The following is a 20,392-nucleotide window of genomic DNA, read 5'->3' as shown; positions in this document are numbered from 1 at the left end:
AAAGGCCCAAATCTTACATATTTATATATATATATATATATATATATATATATATATATATATATATATATATATATTTACAATAATGATGTAAAAATTAAAGATTTATATATTGTTATGTCAGCACTGTTTTTGTTTTCTTTTAACCTTTTATTTTTGTTGATGTTCCAATGGAGGCATGTGGGAACCCACATGTTTTGTATTTTGTTCACAGCAATAACAGAAAAAGCTGTTTTGACATCACACACCATCATGAAACTCAGTGCTCAGTCAAATGGAAAAGGTGCAAGGACCTTGTTTTCTACCTTAGAATTAGAAAGTGCTGGGAAAATACTTCCTGAATTTTTATTTGCATATTTGTCACATGTTTTGTTTAATGATCTGAGACAAAGTTCTCAAGGTCCTGAAGCAGCAAAGAAACCACAGACCTTCATGTACAATGCTGGTTTGATGCTGTTTTTATGAAATGCTGTACATGTCACCCCCCAAACCCCATCCCCACAGAGACTGTTTCTGCTCCCACCAAAAATCAAAAAATAAAGATGAAATGATGTAACATCCTGAACTGCACAAAAAAGTAAAGTAGATCAGGTGACCCTGATCCACCCTTAAGTTACACTGCAATGGGCCAAGATGCTGGGGGCTTCCCATGATGCAGTAAGCATTTCTTTTTAACTCACCTTGTGTTTATAAAAAAGTATTGCATTTAATCATTAATAATTAATTTTAAGTTCTTGCTCTTTCTACAGTGAATCTTTTTCCTTCACCCCCAATGACAGATCACTGCCCCTCCCTGAATACTTCCAGAGGTTTTGTCCTTTTTTATAAGTGAGTTCTTTGGTCAGTTGAGACTCTCCCATGGATGCATTTTTTTGTCCATTCTGATGATTCATTGATGTTTTCTTGGAGTAATGTTTGTAGGCCAGTCACTCTTGGGAGGTTTTGCTACTGTTCCAAGTTTTCTTCATTTGTGGATGGTGGCTCTCACCGTCTTTCAAGGTGAAACAATTGTCCATGAGTCATGTACAAGCTTTAGAAGTGGCCTAGAAAACCTTTCCCGACGGATAGCTGTCAGTGACTTTGTTTTCATCTGTTGTTGAGTTTCTGTAGATCCTGACATGTGTTATTTTTATTTTAGCTTTGTCTTTAACTTCCCTTTGTCCTCCACACCAAAATGAAAGACTCATTGCCAGTTATCACAAACTCATGATTCCACTTTCTTGCTGCCAAGGGTGGTATAACCAGTTATTAGGTTTCAGAAGCAATTAATTTTTCATATAGAGCAAGGTTGGTTGTATAGATTTTTATCCCTTCATAAATGAAATCATCAATTAAAAACTGCATTTTACATTTAATCGGTTTTTTTCCTAATATTAAAATTAGTTTAATGACCTGAAACATGTAGGTTTGACAAAAGAATTAAATTAGGACAGCAGTAAATACTTTTGGTGGAAATTTGTCTAAACATGATACTTGTTGATTTAATTAAACCATTTTAATCGAGGATGTTAGAACTTCCAAGGCTCGTTTTTATGTTCTGATAGCCAAAGGTCGAGTTTATTTTGCTGACAACTTGACCTCACTGTGTGACTTTACCTGAAATTCCTGCTTGGTAGGCCAATTCCAGTGTATAGTGAAGACCAGAGTGATTTCACTCGTGCTGGGAAAGGTGTTGTGTGGGAAGACATCATCAGGATGTTTACTGTAGAAACAAAGCTTTCCCTTTAAATGTCAGCAGAAAGCAGCAGTATCTGGTTTGAAGAGAGGTAGGATCACAGCAGGTTATCTGGATGGACCTTTTCTGAACATCATTCTGACTGACAACACTGGACTTACTTACCAGTCCAATATTTGGTGGACTTCTAGTCAACACAAAGAATTCTTAATAATTTTCCATATTGGTCTTATTGAGCATTATGGCTGATTCTGGGTTCCCATTACCACCAGAGGCTTTCTGTCCTCTGTGTGCAGACACAGTGAGAGATCCAGTCACTATCCCCTGTGGTGACACTTACTGCCTGGAGTGCATCAAGATTTACTGGGATCAGTTCGACCACATGGGTGTGTACAGCTGCCCACAGTGCCGTGCAACATTCACACCTCGGCCTGTCCTGAAGCGAAACCTGCCTGATGTATACCATGAGCCACGACGAGAGCTTCCAGAGCTTACTCCTTTCCCCTACTTGAATCGCGAAGTCTACTGTGATTTCTGCGTTGGCCGTCGCAACAAGGCCGTCAAGTCTTGTCTGATGTGCTTGGCTTACTACTGTGAAACACACGTCAAGCCTCATTATGAGTCATCTACCTTCAAGCGGCACAAACTCGTAGATGAAATGGGTCATCTGGACAGGAAGATTTGCCCACAACACGAGAAAGGTTTGGAGCTTTTCTGCCGCACTGACCAGATGTGTATTTGTGTGCTGTGTACTGTCAGAGAGCACCGCAGCCACAACATTACCTCGGCAGAAGATGAACGCATTGAGAAACAAGTGAGGGTTTTTTTGTTACGCTGAGTCTATCTCAAAATCTTTTAATACTGTTCTTAAGTTTGATATGAAGTTTTCATCAGTTTTTGCATACATCAGATGATGAAAAGAGTCACTCTAGACTCTAGAGCAGGAGTCTCAAATGAGCTGTGGGCCACTGCTGGCACTCTCACCTCATTGGAGGGCCACTTGTTCAAGAAAGTGTTCAAGAAATACAAAAACAAAGAAACAAACAAGAAAACACTGACAAATATGTAGTGTTTTGTTTGTTTTTTAAAAATTCAAATGTTGTATAACAAGACAAAACTGCAAACGTGAACGCAATTTTTTTTTTCTCACTCTTAACTAACTGAGGCTTTTTATTGAACTTCCAAAAAAACAAACCGGTACTCTCTTTCTGGCCAGACACATGGCAGCACTTCTGCTTTAATTTTGTTCGTATTTAACAAAATAAAACTACAGACACTGAACTAACACAGCCAATCCCTCAACATCTTTGTACTCTCTGCTCATATTGCCTTCATATTAAATAATTTTTTGCTTTTTAAATAACTTAACATTGCACTTAACAACAAAACAAATCCTCCCTAACAAAAAAAAAAAAATTCAAAGGCCAAATTGCATTAGATTTCTTCACCTCAATATATGGACCACAAGTAGGGATGATGAGGGCCGCTAGTGCCCCCGGGCTGCAAGTTTGAGACCCCCTGCTCTAGAGTGATAAAATCCTGTATTCTTGTCTTTTATCAGAAAGTCCTGGTTGTCACCCAAACTGAAGTCCAGCGCATCATTCAGGAGAGGATGAAGGAGCTCCAGGAACTTAAGCATAATATTGATGTTCTAAAAGTAAGATCATAGCCCAGTCCAACATAAATTACTTTTCTTCATAGCAAATTTGACATGGTCTCATGTTTTTACAGAACTGTTACATGTTAATACCACTTTATAAAGGAATTCAATGGTAATATCAAGGATGTCTATTCTAACTCTAAGTCCTGGAAAAAACTGTCTTTACTGTTCAGAGTGAAGCCCAGCGAGCACAGGCAGAAAGTGACAAGACCTTCCATGAAATGCTGCAGGCAGTGGAACGCTGGAAGTCTGAAATCAATCAGATGATAATGGCCAACATGCAGTCAGCAATGTCACAGGCTGAGGGTTATGTGGATCGTCTGGAGCAGGAGATAATGGAGCTACAACGTCGAGATGCAGAATTACAGCAGATCCTCGAGACAGAGGACAACATTCACTTCCTGCAGGTGTCGAAAGATCAGACAAAGCTGCAACAATTCATCTCTGTCTTTCTTGCTTTGTAATGTAGCACAGATAAAACAGTTAATGTACTTATCACTTCCAGCGCCTGTTGCTATAGCATACTGAGTATTTCTTGCTACCTTGTTAGACTGACTAACACAAAACAAGACCACAACTTCTTTATGTATGTATTTATGTTTTTAGTAAAAAATCTTTACACTTGTTTTTCTTGATAAAACAGAGTTTCCCAACCCTGTGTGTTGCTCCTGAGGCCATGGTCCCCAAAGTGCTAATTAACCCTCAGTTCTCCTTTGGAGAGATGAGCAAAACAGCCAGTGACATGAAAGAAAATCTGGATGACATCTGTAAAAAGGAAATGGGCAAACTCTCCAAGACAGGTTTGTTCCAGTAGTTACTGTTAACACTACAATTACCTTTTACTAGCTTACTAGTTTTTGCTGCAATGTAAATATAAATGAATTTATATTTTTACAGTGAGTGAAACTCCTGTGTACATACTGTTGCCAAGAAATGGAAGCAAACGACTCAAAGGTAAGTGAGATGAATACTTTCATTTGTGCTATTTTGTACATGACTTGCAATTTTTTAAACATAAATAATGTTGCATATTTTATAACACATGTTATGTTTTTATATTCAAACAGTTCCTTCGAATGTAGATTTTCAGGAGCCAAAAAACAGAACAGACTTCCTGAGATGTAAGTAAATTTTATGGTTCGGAATTAGTCCTCAAGAGCAACATTTTAATATTATCTAAGCAGAAGACATTTATAAATGCATGTTGTGGCCTTGTTTTCAGATGCCTGCAAGCTGTCCTTTGATCCTAACACAGTTTATAAAGAGCTGGTTTTGACAGATGGGAATCAGAAGGTCGCTCGGAAGAAAACAATCCAGTTTTACCCAGATCATCCAGAGCGCTTTGATGGCTTCTCCCAAGTTCTGTGCAAGGAGCCTCTCACTGGTTTCAGGTTTTACTGGGAAGCTGAATGGAGTGGAGAATTTTCCATAGGGGTTGCTTATAGGAGCATCAGCCGTAAAGGGAAGAATTCGCACAGCCTGCTTGGCTACAATGACAAGTCTTGGAGTCTCCTTTGTTCAGACTCTGGTTACTCTGCCTGGCACAACAAAGTAGACAGAGACCTTCCTGGTGCTCCCAGGGCAACACGTATTGGTGTGTACCTAGATTATGCTGGAAACACAGTGGCCTTTTACTCAGTGTCAGACACTATGACACCTATCCACAGATTCAAAGCTCAGTTTACCGAGCCTTTGTATGCTGGCTTTGGTGTAGGTTCCTCAGTTACCCTCTGCCAACTAAAACAGCCTTATTAATTAAAAAGCGCACAAATTACCCATTATCAGTGAAGAATTTACACCGATACAATGTGTAAATAATAATGACATACATTGCAACATACAATATACTACCAGACTTGTTTTTTGCTTGTTTGTTTTTTTCTAATATCTTCTTATAATAATCTATTATCCTCTCATGGAATTTCAACTGGACACTCTGTTTTCCAGTAAATCTAACCAGTTTAACCGGTTAATCTAACATCAAAGGATGCTAACAACTGAAGTACCACTTTAGAAACGAATGAAGTATTTGTTTTCATTTTGAACAATATGCAAGTCATTTGTAAATTTCCTTAGATAACATTAATTACATAAATAATAATGTTTTGAGAGAAAATTAATTAATATGTTGCATGATACAATCTCTTGCAACAGTTTATTCATGGGGTCCAAAGGGACCTCATTCAGTAAACATGGTGAATGGAATAGAGGTTATCAAAAAGCCTATTTCTTTTTCCTCTTTTCTCTCTGTTAGTCTCTTTGGCTTTTTCTGGTAAAGCATCTGAGTGAGAGGAGAACATTATCAACAGGGAAAAAAAAGAAAGCTAAACTTTCTCAGTTAATAATAATGATTACCTTTAATGTTCACTGTATAATTTTTTTAAGCGATTACCTTTAACTTCCAATGTGGGTTATAGGACAGGCATTCCATTTGCTTAGATGATTTGCATGACAAATTACCCAAAGGTACAACACTGCTTTGAAAGTTTCCCACAAAACAGACATGAAGCACGGCCATATCCCCATATGCAAACGTTCAAGCATTAGAGGCAATCAATGATCACACTACTCTAGAAGTGTTATCAAATGCTACACTGTGCACATTTAGTCTAATAATATTTGTGGTCTTATTACAGATTTAACTGCTGTAGTAACTGCAGACAGCAGCTGGGGTTGCAGTATTGTATGCATAGCATGTTTATTGTGTGCTGCAATTTAAAACATTACAAAAAAGTGCATTATACCATATTGGAGCCCAAAATTACATAATTTGGAAAAAAATACATTTCAGTTTGTTGCAAATACTGCTGTGAATAAATGTAGGCTACTGAAGAGATACACGGGACATCAGTTGTTGATGAGCTTTATTTAAGTCAAAGGTAAAGTCAAAGACAAAAGCACACAGACTGCATCCCCAATCAAATATAGCGTGACCTGAAAAGGTTACGATGCATGCCCAGCCTGCATGGGTGGGTATAGCTGAGGCTAAAAGAACTCCAGTGGACACCATCTGATTCTGCCCTTGCAACAAATCCTGGGTCAGGATGGAGTGGTAGTGGGTTTCTGCAAGACATGCCAAATTAAATTAGATAGTCTGAATGCATACAATGCAGTCAACAACATCCTGGGTCTTCCTTTAAATGTATATGTTATTTGGCAGATATCAAATGAGACAGAGGCACTGTGACACCTTATTCTTTTCACTCAATCTGACTATATCTGAGATCATTTTCTCTTTATTCCTTTATTCTACATTGTTTATGTAAAACTGACTGCTATGCTGATTCAAAGCATTCACTTTTTCCACTGGTCTTCTGCCTTCATCTATACTGAGTCTTATGTTAACATTGTCCACCTTGTTATGTTGCTTGTACAGAGTAGTGCGTTGTTGTTTGCTTGGCTGATTACCTCTGTTTCTTGCATGTACTCTAAGTACACATATTCAAACCCTTTGTATGTTTATGGGTTTTTTTCTTTCAAAATGTGTTATTGTTCTTTGTAATGCTATTCTGCAGCCTCACAGCTGTCAGCGCTCTGAAACATCTTGGGGCCAGGTGAAAGCACTTCAGGAAGGAAGAACAATAATACACTGAAGAGATGAATGATGAAAATCATGCTGATTATTATGATTTCCATGGCCATTAATGTATTTTTATATGGTGCTCCTTTCCCATTGCATTGTTTCATTGCTGATTTTCCTAGTGCCTTTAACATTTGCATACGCTTATTTTTAATAACTGAGTTTCTACAGCTCCTTCTCTACATTTGCAGGAAAGGAAAATTCTTCTGTTTTAGGAGCTTTCATTATTTTTAACAACATAAATTCATATAGATCATACACATGACTGTGAATGCTCTGAATATTTATGTATAATATAAACTGTTCGGTTTTTGTTGTTGTTGTATTTTGGCAGCTTTTTTGAAAATAAAATTACTGTAAAATCTGCAATGATTCAAAAAAGGTAAGAGCAGGAGTGAAATAAAAAGGAATATACTTGTACTTTGTCGCACACAGTTGTGACATGGAGTTAGTTTATAATGGTCATTCACATGGTACTCCATTGTATTTTCACTAATAGAGTCCTAATTATTCATCATTTGGCTTTAAATGGAAAATGGAATGCTTATTTTAACTTTGAAAACTAAGTTAAAAGAATATAAATTACATGGATTTTCTACTCATATCACTCAAGATGGAGTGATGGATTGTGATTTTATCACAGTCCATATAATTATTTTTATATGTGGTACTTTGCTTATGCATAATAATTTGGAAATTATTACACCAGTGTTTTTCTTAAATCTTAAAAAAAAACCAGCCTATTAATTTTATTCTTTCAAGTATTTATATGTTCACATAAATGAGTTCACATGCAGCAAAGTGTGCCGTAAAGCAATCTCTCTCCTTTCTTTTTTTCTTTTTTATCATTGTTTTGTGACTGTTTGTGAAAGGGGATGTTTCTAATGTAATGGCATACAAAAATGAAAAACAAATGGGAGTATATTTGTGTTATGGCCACTTGATGGCACTGTTTCTAAACTGCCAGTACACTGATACATGGCTCTTTTTTTCTAGGCTTCAACATCACCCTAACTAAAGAATCACAATCTGCACATATAAATATAACTCTCTTATTTAGTCTGCTTTACATATAAAACAATGACATTCTGACAGGATAAGCTGAAAGCTCTACTTATTTTATAGGAAAGTGTAGCTGTCTCTGCTCTGTGTTTGTTTCTATCTCCAATTAACAATGACTTAAGCTTGGCAAGCTGATAAGCCAGAAGCTTTTTTTCTTGTTGTTTATGCATGCACAGTGTGGATAAACCTCTGGTCTTTCATAGTAAACTGATGGAAGCCCAGGATGCAAGACAAGCTGCCACTGGCTCTACTTTTATTCTTACTCTTGCTGAAGTAATGACCTCACAGCCTACTGTTTGCCACTGGTGCTAGTTTCAGTCATTGTGCAAAGGTACTGTTTATAAGGGTGGGGAAACCTGCAGTCAGCTGAGACTGAAGAAGTCACTTGGATGATGCTGAGTCCCTTCTTAGGATTTCCTTGCCTGGATGACTGAGCATGTATCAAGACAGAAACTCTTATTGAAGTAATATGAGGTTTAAATATGAATAAATATGATACAATAGTAAGTACAAGCACGTGCAAAAACGTATGAAATCTGATGCTGTGTGCACATTCTTCTACACTCTCACAAAGGTTGGAGAGCTAAAATGGATCTTAGATTGCATGAGATAGCTATGCAGTATTTAGTGTTTGTTGATTAACTTCTTCGCATTCAGTGATTTAATTTTTACTTTTTTTTAATTTTTGCTTTGAAATGTTTTCTCAGTTTGCAGCAAATTCACATTCACATGTACTTACTACATGTGGGTGAAAACTTTCCTTCTCGCTTGTTCTGTCAGTATCATTGTTTACATTCAAAGAGGGACGTGCTACAGGTGGTAATACTAGCTAATCCTGTTTGGTGACTAGCTCAAGCAGAAAACCAAGGCAAGTCTTTCAACTGCAAAACGCAAAAAGGGAGATAAAGCAGGAGGCATTTTCACACTGGAATTCAAAGACCACCTTAAACTGTAGTGCTGTTCATAATATTGTAAGTAATAAAGAAAAAGAAAATAGACAGAATTTTGACGTTATGTGTGTATTTTAAATGTCTTTTCTAACCATTCCACATCTATACAGAGACACTACAGTATGTTGTTACCCTCTGTTTACTGTGATATGTTCAGATAAATCTTCTAGAGAAACACTTAATGTCATGGTCCTGGGTCATTTGACCCAGTGTTTATTATTATTATGATCTTGTGTTCCAGTTCATTCTGATTATGTGTTTGGGTTTAGACTTTTCAGTTTTTAGGACTTTGCTTCTGTGTTCCCTTTGATGTCTGCCCATGTGTTCCCTCTGTTCTCTGTCTATTACCGCATCTCTGAGTCCAGTCTGTGCATTTCCTGTTTTACTTTGAAGGTCTGTGTCTTATGTCAGTGTCTTCAGTTTGTCTCGTCTGTGTAATCAGTGTCAGCCGTGTCTCCCAGCTGTTTTCTCTCAGTCCTGTTCACCTCTTGTATTTAGTGTGTGCGTCTTCCCCTGCTCGTCGTTGCGTCGTCCCTCTTACTACACTGTGTGTTCCATTTACCTGCTTGCCTGTCTGTTAGTTTATTTTTCCCCAGTATAGCTAGTTTTCTGTTCAGTCTGCAACTCGCAATAAAGCCGTGTATTTTGAGTTCACCTTTGCCTCCGTGAGTCCTGCTCTTGGGTCCACCTTTCCTGCCTTCACACAGCCATGACATTTAATAACTTAGGTTTATTAAAGTGCAAGTGCATTTCTTTAATTTTCTATTTACATTTTGGTTTGTCTGTGATAGTTCCTCCAACATCGGTGTTTATAAACTAAGTACTTACAGACTGTCTCAGAAATTTAGGACCTATGTAGTTCTCTTATTGTGACAAACTACAAACATATCAATTTGAATACAACATTTAATGATGTAATTCTCTGTTAGTGGTGTAACATATTAAACATTTGAAGTTTTGTTTTGTCTGACGCTCTGGCAAATCTCACAGATTTGTATGTTCTAAACCTTATAGTTACAAAGACACACAACACAAGCTGAGTTCATGCATATCCTCAAGAAGCTCTTTTTTTCTCTCACATAGTAGCACTTTGATTCACCACACTGTTATCACACAGCCCAGCATGAAGTAATGTATATAGGGTAAATAGATGTCTATAGATATACGTGTATATATAGACATATAAACTGAAACAGGCTTTGATTACACTTCTATTGCGAACAGCGAAACCCAGTAAATGTACACAGTCATGTTGTGAAATATAGAAGGGGGGTTAGTGCCAAGATACATGACATACACTGACATTTTACAGGTTTGCCAATGAATTCCACAAAAGAAAACACAAGACAAATAGAATAGAATAGAATAGAATTCAACTTTATTGTCATTGCACATGTCACAGGTACAGGGCAACGAAATGCAGTTTGCATCCATCCAGAAAGTGCTTTAGCCGTGATATAGATATATTACAATATATATTAGCAATAATATAGATGTGTAAGTATATTACAGAAATGGGTCTATTATGGTATGTTATAATGTACACGGTGTGAAGTATGTTATGAATATTCTATATCTATAAGTATGTACAGGCTGTAGTGAGTACAAGCTATGTACAGGCTATGAACAGGATATAAATATGAAATAAAAACTATACAGAAATCTGAGATATACAGTTATACAGAAATGTGAACTATGCAAGTTATAAACAGTTGTAGGATTAAAAATTATCGTATGTACAGAATGATATTTACACAGAACTATACAGTAGTGATAAAGTGCTAGTGGTTGTGGGTGTGTGTATGTTCAGTCCATGTGTTTAACGTGGGTCAGATGTCAGGAGGCAGAGTTCAGGAGTCTGACAGCTATGGGGAAGAAGCTGTTCTGGTACCTGGTGGTCTAAATAATTCACTTTAAACTAAATTATCTTCTTTTTCAGATGCATTATGGTTTCCTCAGTGACGCGAGTGGGTCAGAGAAAAACGATCATATGTGCCATTACTTCTCTTATTTTTGTTGTCACACATCTACCATTCAGCCTGCAGGGTACTGTTAAAAAGGTATGTACCACTTTAAATTATTTAACACTATTACAATATTTGTTTTTGATTCAAGCTAAAGTTAGATGTAAAATGAAAGTGTTTTCCATGGTTTGGTTTATTTTATGGCACTTTATCATAATATTCATAACCAGTGTATTGAAATCTTTACACTTTTAAAGTGATTCTTGAAGCCATTATCTAAAAAAATATATATAAAAGAAGATGAATACTGGCTGTTGATTTAATGCATATCGCCATCTGCTGGATAGTTTTTTTTTAACAAGCTGTTCCTCCTAATTTCAGACATCAACTCAGAATTTGACTTTTTACCACAGCGATGCCACGTTTGATGACTGCAGATTTGAAGTTACAGTTTTAAATGATAATTCCATGATGCAAAAATGGGAATCCTGCTTTAAAAACTTCAGTGAAGCCTGGAGAAATGCAAAGCAACACAACAGAAAGCCTCAACACAAGCACCTGGAGAAAGATCATTCTGCTTCTTTATACATGTACACAAAATCTATATTGCAACCTGTAAACCTCAACTTCAAGTCTGCAAATAGAACTGGAAAACCAAAGGAGACATTTGAGTCACGCTCACTTTATTCCTTTCTAACTGAAGGCATTCAGATTTTAAAACACAACCAGGTGACATGTGTTCGTACACATTTTAAAGCAGAGACGCTTTTACATCTGAACATCTCTAACAAACAGGTTCGGTTTAGCACCTTCATGTTAGGCTCTGATGAGTGGAACTTTGCGAGGAACATTTCATGTTTTGAGGTGCACACGTGCTTTGGCGCTGACATAACATATTACTCTGCCCTGAAACAAAATAATCAGGTGCTAATTCCCCCGTATGAGATTTTCAAAGTCACTGACATTCAGACAGAAACAAAGGAATGCAGAATCAGCTATAGACTCACGAGCAATATGAACTGTGTTTATAGCAAAGAAAGCAATATGTTGCATCCAATATCTACTTTGGCAGTAGATGGATTTTGGGTCATTTTTACAATTATTTGTATTGTTATAATTTGTCTTTTGTTGTCCTTTGCTTTGGTAAAAGTGTACCATAAGACCAATGCTGTTTACAGTTCTTCCTTTTCATCTAAGTTACAGCAGCCACACTGTGGATTATATTAGGCTGATCTTTGCATTTTGTGTCTTATTCTTCATGCATATATTCATGCATACATTTTATATTCTGCACACTCTATGTTTTGTTTTTCACGCATTCATGCAAACATACATAAAAAATAAAATAATTTGTCACAATCATATACATTTTTCTTTTGCCTTTGTTTTTGTGGAGAAGCAGAATGAAAACAGTTGTGTTCAGTCATGCACACATTGTTCTTTGAGTAACACTTACAGCTTTGTCCACAATTTGTTGGCACTTTTTTGCAGTTTTTTGCCTCTTTACACCACCAAAATGACTTCTAATCCGACAGTCAACAGTCACAGAAAAAAGAATTGCCTTAATTATTTAAGAATTATAACCATTGTCTTGCACAGTTGACTGACAAAAATTTAATGACCCACTGAGGTTTGTTCTCTTGTTATTTCAAATAAAGCATTTTTGTTTTGATAATATTTTTTTAGGAAACTACCAGAAGTATGGATTTCAGTTGTGCCTGTAATTATACTAATATATACGCTCTCTCCTTTTTTAATGAACTTCAACTTTCAACTCTGTTATGAACAAATATTCATAACAATTAGTAAAATAATATATAAACATAGATTACATTTATCTTGTCCAGTTCAATTATGACACACAAAAACACATCCAAAATCAATGAACAAAGGTTTACCTAAAAAACCTGTTCTATTGATTACGCTCTTTTTCTTCTCTGACTGCTCCCTTTAGGGGGCAGCACAGCACAGTGCATCATTTGCAACATTGCCATTTCATCCCATCTCTTGGATCTTCTGTCACAACAGCCTTCTGCATGTCCTCCTTCACTAAATATATTGATCCTCTCTGTGGTCTTCCTCTTTTCTTCCTCCTGGCAACTAATGTTCAACACCCTTTTGTGTTGTCCTCCTAGTGCTTGTTAAAAATAACACAGCATGCACTTATACCTTGTGAGCTACTGCTCCAAACAATTTATTATACAACACCACAAATCAATCCTCTTTTAAGTGCTCCCCTGTTGCCATCTGTGAGCTTTCTTAAATACAGTGCCCCCTGCTGGTTAACCTTATCATTACATCAACATCGCACTGCATATCAACACACCTTTGTCCAATATATTGTATCCACTATCCCTTCTCTGCACATGTACAAACCATCTCAGCCTTGCCTCTAACGTTTCCCCCAAAGTGCTCTACCTGAACTGTCCCTCTGATACACGCATTCTAATTTTGTTCCTTAATATCTCTCTCATTAAAATCTTCTGGCCTCCTGTCTGTTTATCACTACCATTGTAAACCTTCCATTTCACCCTTGATGGTAGCCTTCTCCATCTACTACACCTTACATGCACTCTCTTTTTTACCTCTCTTGTACACTGTAACTTTGGATATTTGACCCCAGGTATTTAAAATCAGCTACTTTAACTTTCCTACCTTTGACTTCTTGCATTTTTAAGGTTGCAACTTTTTTTTCTTTTTTGTTTTCTTAAATAATGGCAATTCATGACACTATGCTGTAAGGTAAAGAAGTCTCAAAAGTTGCATGATTCCCCTAAGTGCAAGCATTTGGCAGCAGTGGGAAGGAAAAACTCCTTTAAAACATAACCTCTGACAGACCCGGGATCCATGAAAGGCAGCCATCTGCCAGAACCAGCTGTGGGTGAGGGAAAAGAGAAGAGAGATTGTAGGAGACAGTGCTAGAGTTTAATAATTACCTACTGTTACTCATTTTATATTAAGGTTTAAAAATCTAGTTGGTATTGGTATGGCGAATAACCTTCAGTAAAAGTAATAAATCACACAGCAATAGCACATTCATGTAGTTGTAAAAAGCATGATAATATATTAAGTAATCCAAAGTATTCAGAATACGTTACACTCATTGAGTAACGTAACGGAATACGTTACAAAATACATTTTGGGGCATGTATTCTGTAATCTGTAGTGGAATACATTTTAAAAGTAACATTCCCAACACTGCCTCTGATCAGGACTTGTTATTAAGACAAAAAGAGGATTTTTTTCAATATTTATGTTACAGACATTGTCACCCAAGGTGTTGGGTTTATCTAGGCACAAACCCCGCTGGAACACGAGACCAATAACTGCACGACAAACAAGGCAAGAAGGCGCTCTCCGTGTTTGTGGCTCGCGAGGGAAGTCAGCCAAAGTTGAGGAAAAGATTCCTTCTTATTCTTATTCTTATTCACCTTAACTCAGCTCACTTCGACTGATTCCTTCGCTACAGCCCATTTTATTGTCAGCAAGTAATCATTCATGAATATGCAATTACAAATACACGTGACATTCTTAAGCAGGCATATCTGAACAACATCAGTGTCTGTATTCTCTGTGTGTGTGTGTGTGTGTGTGTGTGTGTGTGTGTTTCCAGCCATACTATACATAGACATACGACCCTTCAATGAACTTAAACTGTGTGTATGAGGTATGCAGAAAAGCAGAAGTAAGTGAACTGGACATGTGTGTGCTTAATAAACTGGCAAATTACAGCAGGATATTCCTATCCTCGGTCAGAAGGCACAGGTCACTTATATGATGAAAGAGAGGGTCCACAGCGATGATAATTTGGGTTCCTTTAATTCAAAACATCTTCAGAAGCGAATTCGTGTGAGTATATATATGTGTGTGGTTCTGTAAAATAACAGAAATTACAATTAGCAAAGAATTAAAGTCAACCAAACTGGTCTCAATAATACAGAAAGGGTTGAACAGAAAATCTAATTCGAAAATGACTAAACACTACCCCCTGGTGGACACAAATGGGCTGCTGCACAGGGATAGACTCCATCTTTACTTTGGGCAGCTCAGTTCACAAGGGTGGCGCCATTTTGGTCAAATCAACGTGAATATACAGTGTCTCGTGGCTACACAAACAGCTGGCAAATTCTATACAAGCATCACACAATGTACATGGGCGAGTATATGATAAGTTACAACCATAGCACAAACAAATACAAGGCACTTACTTATCATTCACGCACACGCACGACACATGCTCAGTACAACAGCCCCGCTCCACCAGCGCTATCACGGTGAACCAGCGCAAACACAAAGGATGGGAGGAATGTACCATCTTAGCAGTGGTTAGAGGGGGTCCGTGGAACAGTCTATATACACAAATCACAGGGGTTTTATACAGTAAGCGTCTTGCTAAACTATAAAAGCAGGAACTTGCAATAGGTCATGTCTCAAATGCACATTTAAAGGCGTGAAGTCTTGCACGTTAAGAAACAGAACAGTCTGGTTTCTAAAGCTATAATGGAAATTATAATGTCGAGGCTACTTCCTCTCATCTCATGGTACACAAGTGCACATAGAATCTTATCAGACCTAATAAGGATATGATTTTTACCAGCATACACATGATTATATATTTCTAAGCATAAATGATCATATGTTTCTAAGCACAAATGACAATATAAAAAATATCAATTCCAACACAGGGGACTAAGCAATGAATTGTAACTTAATTCAAACAAACAACTGAAAGTGTCTGCAGTAAAGTCCTCAAGAGAGGAAACAGAATATTTTGTGATGTCCATGGGTTAATGCAGTGCTTTTGCAAATAACAGTGAACTGAAGCTGAAACAAAACTGAAAGGCCGGGCTTCAATACTGATTGCTTGATTTATTATACGCTTTGGTGGTGTGCAGAGGCAAAAGTTCAAAAACGGGTTTTTCTTCAACTGAGAAAAATTCTACAAGTTGGCACAATCATGCACATATTGTTCTTTTGCGATATCTCTGATGATGTAATTCTACACCATTGAGTGTCAGCACCTTTGTGTATCAGTAAAAGTAGCTTAGCTAGTTTACTAACCTCACCATAGAGAGAGAAGAGATTATCTTTGATATCTTGTTTTAGTTTCTGTCCAATGATTCAGACGTAACCAAACAAAGGTTCAATGCAAAATATGCCTCATTGGTCAAAATCAAAGAACAGTGTGAGATGTAAGACTCTGACAAGGCAAATCATTTTAGGGTCTTTCACTAATGCATTAGAAAAAGAGAAATTGGCACAAACAACAATAGGAGATAGGAGAGGCAAGAGCCAGTAACAGCAAGAGTGTTTTGCATGGACTGTTGTTGTTGGTGTCAGATTATTTCTAACCTGATATTGATGAATGCTGGTTCAAGCTCTGTGACTCGAATTGGGACTGACGATAATGGCGATTTAGTAGGTAAAATGGTTTTGTTTGTCCTGATAGTAACTTGGGAAATAACCAGTTACATCACAGGCTAAGCTTTTTATGTACATAAATGTCCTTTTGTGAGCCAGCGAGTCTTTCATAAATTGAAACTATCTCACAATATAAGGCGTTGAAAGCTGCGGAGCAGTTGAATTAATAGGTATTAAAAACAATACTTTTGAAAGTGAAGCAGTTTTTAGGCTGACAAATATATTTGTCTACAGATCAGGCCGCAGCAGGAAATCTCTTCACAGTCTAGCACACCGGGAAGGTTTTTTTTTTAACTATTTGTTTGTTTGTTTGGTTGGTTGGTTGGTTGATTTTTCTGAAGTTAGCCTTAGCTGGCCCCCATCCCAGATGAGAAAGGAAGAGGGCTGACCATAGGGCTAGCAACCCTACCCCATAAAACTCAAGCTGCTACAGAAATCCCAAAAAGAGGACTCAAGGAGGCTTGGTTTTGAAAGAACCTGCAAAGATGTCATGAAGTGAAAGCCAGGGGTATTAAAACAACTCTGTATCGAAACAACGTATACACTGATCTATAGTCTTCATATACTCATACGACTCCTCAATTGCTTATTGGTATGTTTTTATAAGTTACAGATGAGTAACATGTGTGAGATATGTTGTTTTGACAGAAATATGCATTCACTCCTTTGATTTCTCTGAAGCATACAGAAAAAAAGATTTTGTGTGGGAGTTCTTCCATGGAATTTGCTAGCTTAAGAGAAATGTAAAGGAAAATGTTATATCATGTCACTCAGTGACATAATATAAAAAGGAATGAATGACACAGTGTACACACAGATAAAAGGGCTAGACAACATAATCTAACTGAGAGTCTAGTACTGAAGAAGTGCATACAACATTGAATACAACAAAACCATCTAAGAGCACTTCACACAGGTAAGATGAAAGACAAACTATATCTACACTATATTATATAATCATTTTGATGGTAGTGTTAAAAATATATGTAACCATCTGTAATATTTTTCCAGTATAAGCATTTTTGTGTCTGTAATTCCAGTGTATTCTTTCTTTATTATTTTCTATATTAAACTCATTGTATGATGTACCTCTGATCTTATCAATGTGTTTATTGGCATTACTCTGTTTACTGAAAATAGCAAAATTCTGATAACGTGATTTTCCTTACTTTGCAATTTTTCTCTTTCTCTTTTTCAAGATGTTTCTACGAGTCAGACTGTTTCTCAATCACTGCAAAAAAACATCCCAGTACTTGATTATATTTCCTGTTTCTGACAGCTCACTGTAAAATGAATGTTGAAACATCCATAAAAAGAAGTTAGCGTGATAAAGGTTTAGAGGCCATAACCATCTAGATTTGTATTTTTCTTTCAGCATTACCGTCCTGTTTTCCTGCTTTTGAACTATGACTGCCAGACAGACAGTGATGCCTCTGGTGGTGCTGATCCTCTCCCTGCCAGGTCTTGTTCATAGCTTCAAACCACTCTTCTCATCAGATTCCATCACTCATCGTTACATTACACGAATAGCAATCCTTCGAAAGACAGCAGAGGTCTGCCGAGATATCGCTGCTTCTAATGGACTGGACTTTACCCTGACTGTGAGTTGGAAAGACACTCTTAAAAAGAAACGTTGTGAGAGCAGTGATGCATTCAGATATCTGTGCTTTGCTGAATCTTTGACAGTAACTAACAACCTCAATGTTGCTGAGTGGAAAAATGCATGAATCAGCCACAACACCAAAACCAGTGACAAATGAAGTGAATAACATTTTCCTTGTTATAATTTTGTGTTCTACTATGAAATATTGTGTATGGAATATTGTATTCATGTGGGTGAATATACATATGGCCACACTTTTGGCAAAGGCACTCCCTGATAACAGAGCACTGAGCAATTCAATTCAATTCAATTCAATATTATTTATACAGCGCCAAATCACAACAAGAGTCGCCTCAAGGCACTTTATATTGTAAGGTAGACCCTACAATAATACATAGAATACATAGCAAGCACTAATGGGATGTGCCCAAACAAGCCCACTCAAGAAATATTGATTGTGACACAGGTTTTAGTGCCACCACGTTACGCAATGTTGTGGTTAACCAGTGTAAACATGCTGTAAAACATAAAAACTCACTTACAGATTAAGTAAGTGAGACATTTTTGTACTGTAAAAAAATCACATGACAAATAAACAGCATCCCTATTACTGATGAGACAACTCCCACTTATAGTGCTATATATAGAACAAATACTGATTACCATATAAGTTACATGTTTAAGGTGTTGTAATATACAAATTCCTTGTTTTCAGATTGATAATAGCTTGTCAGTTGGAAAGGTGCAAAGGGCCTGTTCGTCTATAGGTACCTTCACATCTTTCGTTTCCACCATCAAGTTTGAAATCGCCATTGCTACTATGTACCTCAGCAATGCAATGGTGGACCAAAGTTTTGTGCTGAGTGCAGCGCGCCATTTTGATGATGAGACCTTCCACAGGGGACGGGATATCATCACAGAAGGTACAGCAAAGCTTAACCAGATAGGCCAGAACAAAATTAACAAAACCGTTTTATGCTATATATAATTAACTGTTTTTGAATATAGACTTATGGTATTCAAATGGCAAATAAAACATGTTTGAGAAAGTTTTTACAAGTAACAAAAAGAAACAAGCAAGTTAAAAAGAAATTTTTGTTACACTTCTCTTCAATGTCTTGATGCATTCTCAATCATCCAGGAAAGTAAATCTCCAAAAAGTTGATTCTGTTCATCAGGACGTAGCGTTTTGTGGGAGAAACGTTTCGTCACTTGGATGAGTGACGAAACGTTTCTCCCACAAAACGCTACGTCCAGATGTACAGAATCAACTTTTTGGAGACTTCTCTTCAATGTGGATATGGTTCATACCAGTTCTGACAGAAGCCTTACATACTTGAAAGTTATAATATCTAGGAAAGTAACATTGAGTCACAGAGTCATGGTAAATTATAATTTATTACTAAACAAACCATGAAAACTAGGAAAGAACTTAGTCTTGACCTAATGCCACACTATCGCAACTTGTCTCTAACAATCTGTTGTATTTTGATGATGAGGTGTGTCTGCGGTCAAGGCCAGTGTCAAGCTAGAAAATTTTTACAGAGGGAGGTGGACTCTAGGGCAAATCTGTCACACCCTACAGGTAGGAGTGATACTTGTTTTACTACAAATTTTTGAGAGAGTATTATATGACACTGGGGTATAATTAAAGCCAAATGCAAAAGTGATTTTCTAAATTTGTTTCATACTCTGTACATCAAGGACTTTTACAGCCACAGTAACTGGGTGGAGCTGGGATATAAAACTCCATACAGTGCTCTGATCAGACCTGACCAACCTCTTGAGAACCTGGCAGGTAGGCGCCCTCCTCCCACTGTCTGGGTTCAGAGATGAGAATTCCAGTTTAACTACTTTAACTACTATCTACATTAAAATGTGCAGTTATCACAGTGTATTCAGTCATTGGTCGATTGTTTGTCTCATACCACTTGATGTTGAAAAGCATGCATTTGTTGTATAATAAATAATAATAAATGTATACATTTAGAATGTTTTTTTATTTATTTCTGTGTTGTTTAATTTTGCAACAGGACAAAATACTCCAACTTGCAGAAGTTGTGTAGGACAGAACTGTATCAACAACATATTGCCTGATGTGCTGAACCGGGGACTTCTGACTTCAGGCTACTTCAGTATTTTCTTCTCAGCAAAACCTACAGGTAAGTTGGAAAAATCTCCTGTTTGAGTTTGTTGTTGTGGGTGGCGTAATTATTTTTTGATAACATGATAAAAATGTTATCCTTGTTTCAAGGTAAATGCAGCCATGGCGGATTTTTTGACCGCACAAGCAGGAAGGACCCAGTAGGAGGGATCAATAAGGATACACTTGATTCCAGTCATGGCATCTTTCACCATGAAGCAGCTGATCTTGCTATTCATGCCACTATGGAATTACTGGAGGACATCAGATTAGCTGCTGGAGAGAAGAACTTCTTGAGGTATAGGCTAGTTATATCTGAGCCATTCTGTAGTCT

General features: G+C 37.1%; 2 protein-coding genes across 3 annotated transcripts; both read left to right on the top strand.

Annotated features, from left to right (window-relative positions):
- The first annotated feature begins 1,737 nt into the window (after window positions 1–1,737).
- On the top strand, window positions 1,738–7,335 carry ftr84 (finTRIM family, member 84). Its single transcript, XM_003449982.5, has 7 exons — window positions 1,738–2,489; window positions 3,237–3,332; window positions 3,509–3,742; window positions 3,979–4,135; window positions 4,233–4,289; window positions 4,403–4,456; window positions 4,558–7,335. Exons 1-7 carry the CDS (start codon window positions 1,917–1,919, stop codon window positions 5,088–5,090), a joined length of 1,704 nt encoding a protein of 567 aa, XP_003450030.1. The 5' UTR covers window positions 1,738–1,916; the 3' UTR covers window positions 5,091–7,335.
- Window positions 7,336–7,443: 108 nt separating this feature from the next.
- On the top strand, window positions 7,444–12,430 carry LOC102081951 (ecto-ADP-ribosyltransferase 4-like). 2 transcript variants are annotated; one of them, XM_005454751.3, is made up of 3 exons: window positions 7,444–8,948; window positions 10,867–10,987; window positions 11,273–12,430. In XM_005454751.3, the coding sequence occupies exons 2-3, from the start codon at window positions 10,874–10,876 to the stop codon at window positions 12,116–12,118; spliced, it is 960 nt and encodes a 319-aa protein (XP_005454808.1). In that variant the 5' UTR covers window positions 7,444–8,948; window positions 10,867–10,873; the 3' UTR covers window positions 12,119–12,430. The 2 variants fall into 2 exon arrangements, with proteins under 2 accessions (XP_005454808.1, XP_019215261.1); XM_019359716.2 differs by lacking the exon at window positions 7,444–8,948 and adding an exon at window positions 9,158–9,592.
- The last annotated feature ends 7,962 nt before the right edge of the window (window positions 12,431–20,392 follow it).

This window comes from Oreochromis niloticus, linkage group LG6 (genome assembly GCF_001858045.2).
Source record: "Oreochromis niloticus isolate F11D_XX linkage group LG6, O_niloticus_UMD_NMBU, whole genome shotgun sequence".
NCBI classification, from domain to species: Eukaryota; Metazoa; Chordata; class Actinopteri; order Cichliformes; family Cichlidae; genus Oreochromis; species Oreochromis niloticus.
The sequence above is the reverse complement of the archived record's forward strand: the minus strand, read 5'-3'. Positions and strand labels throughout refer to the sequence as shown.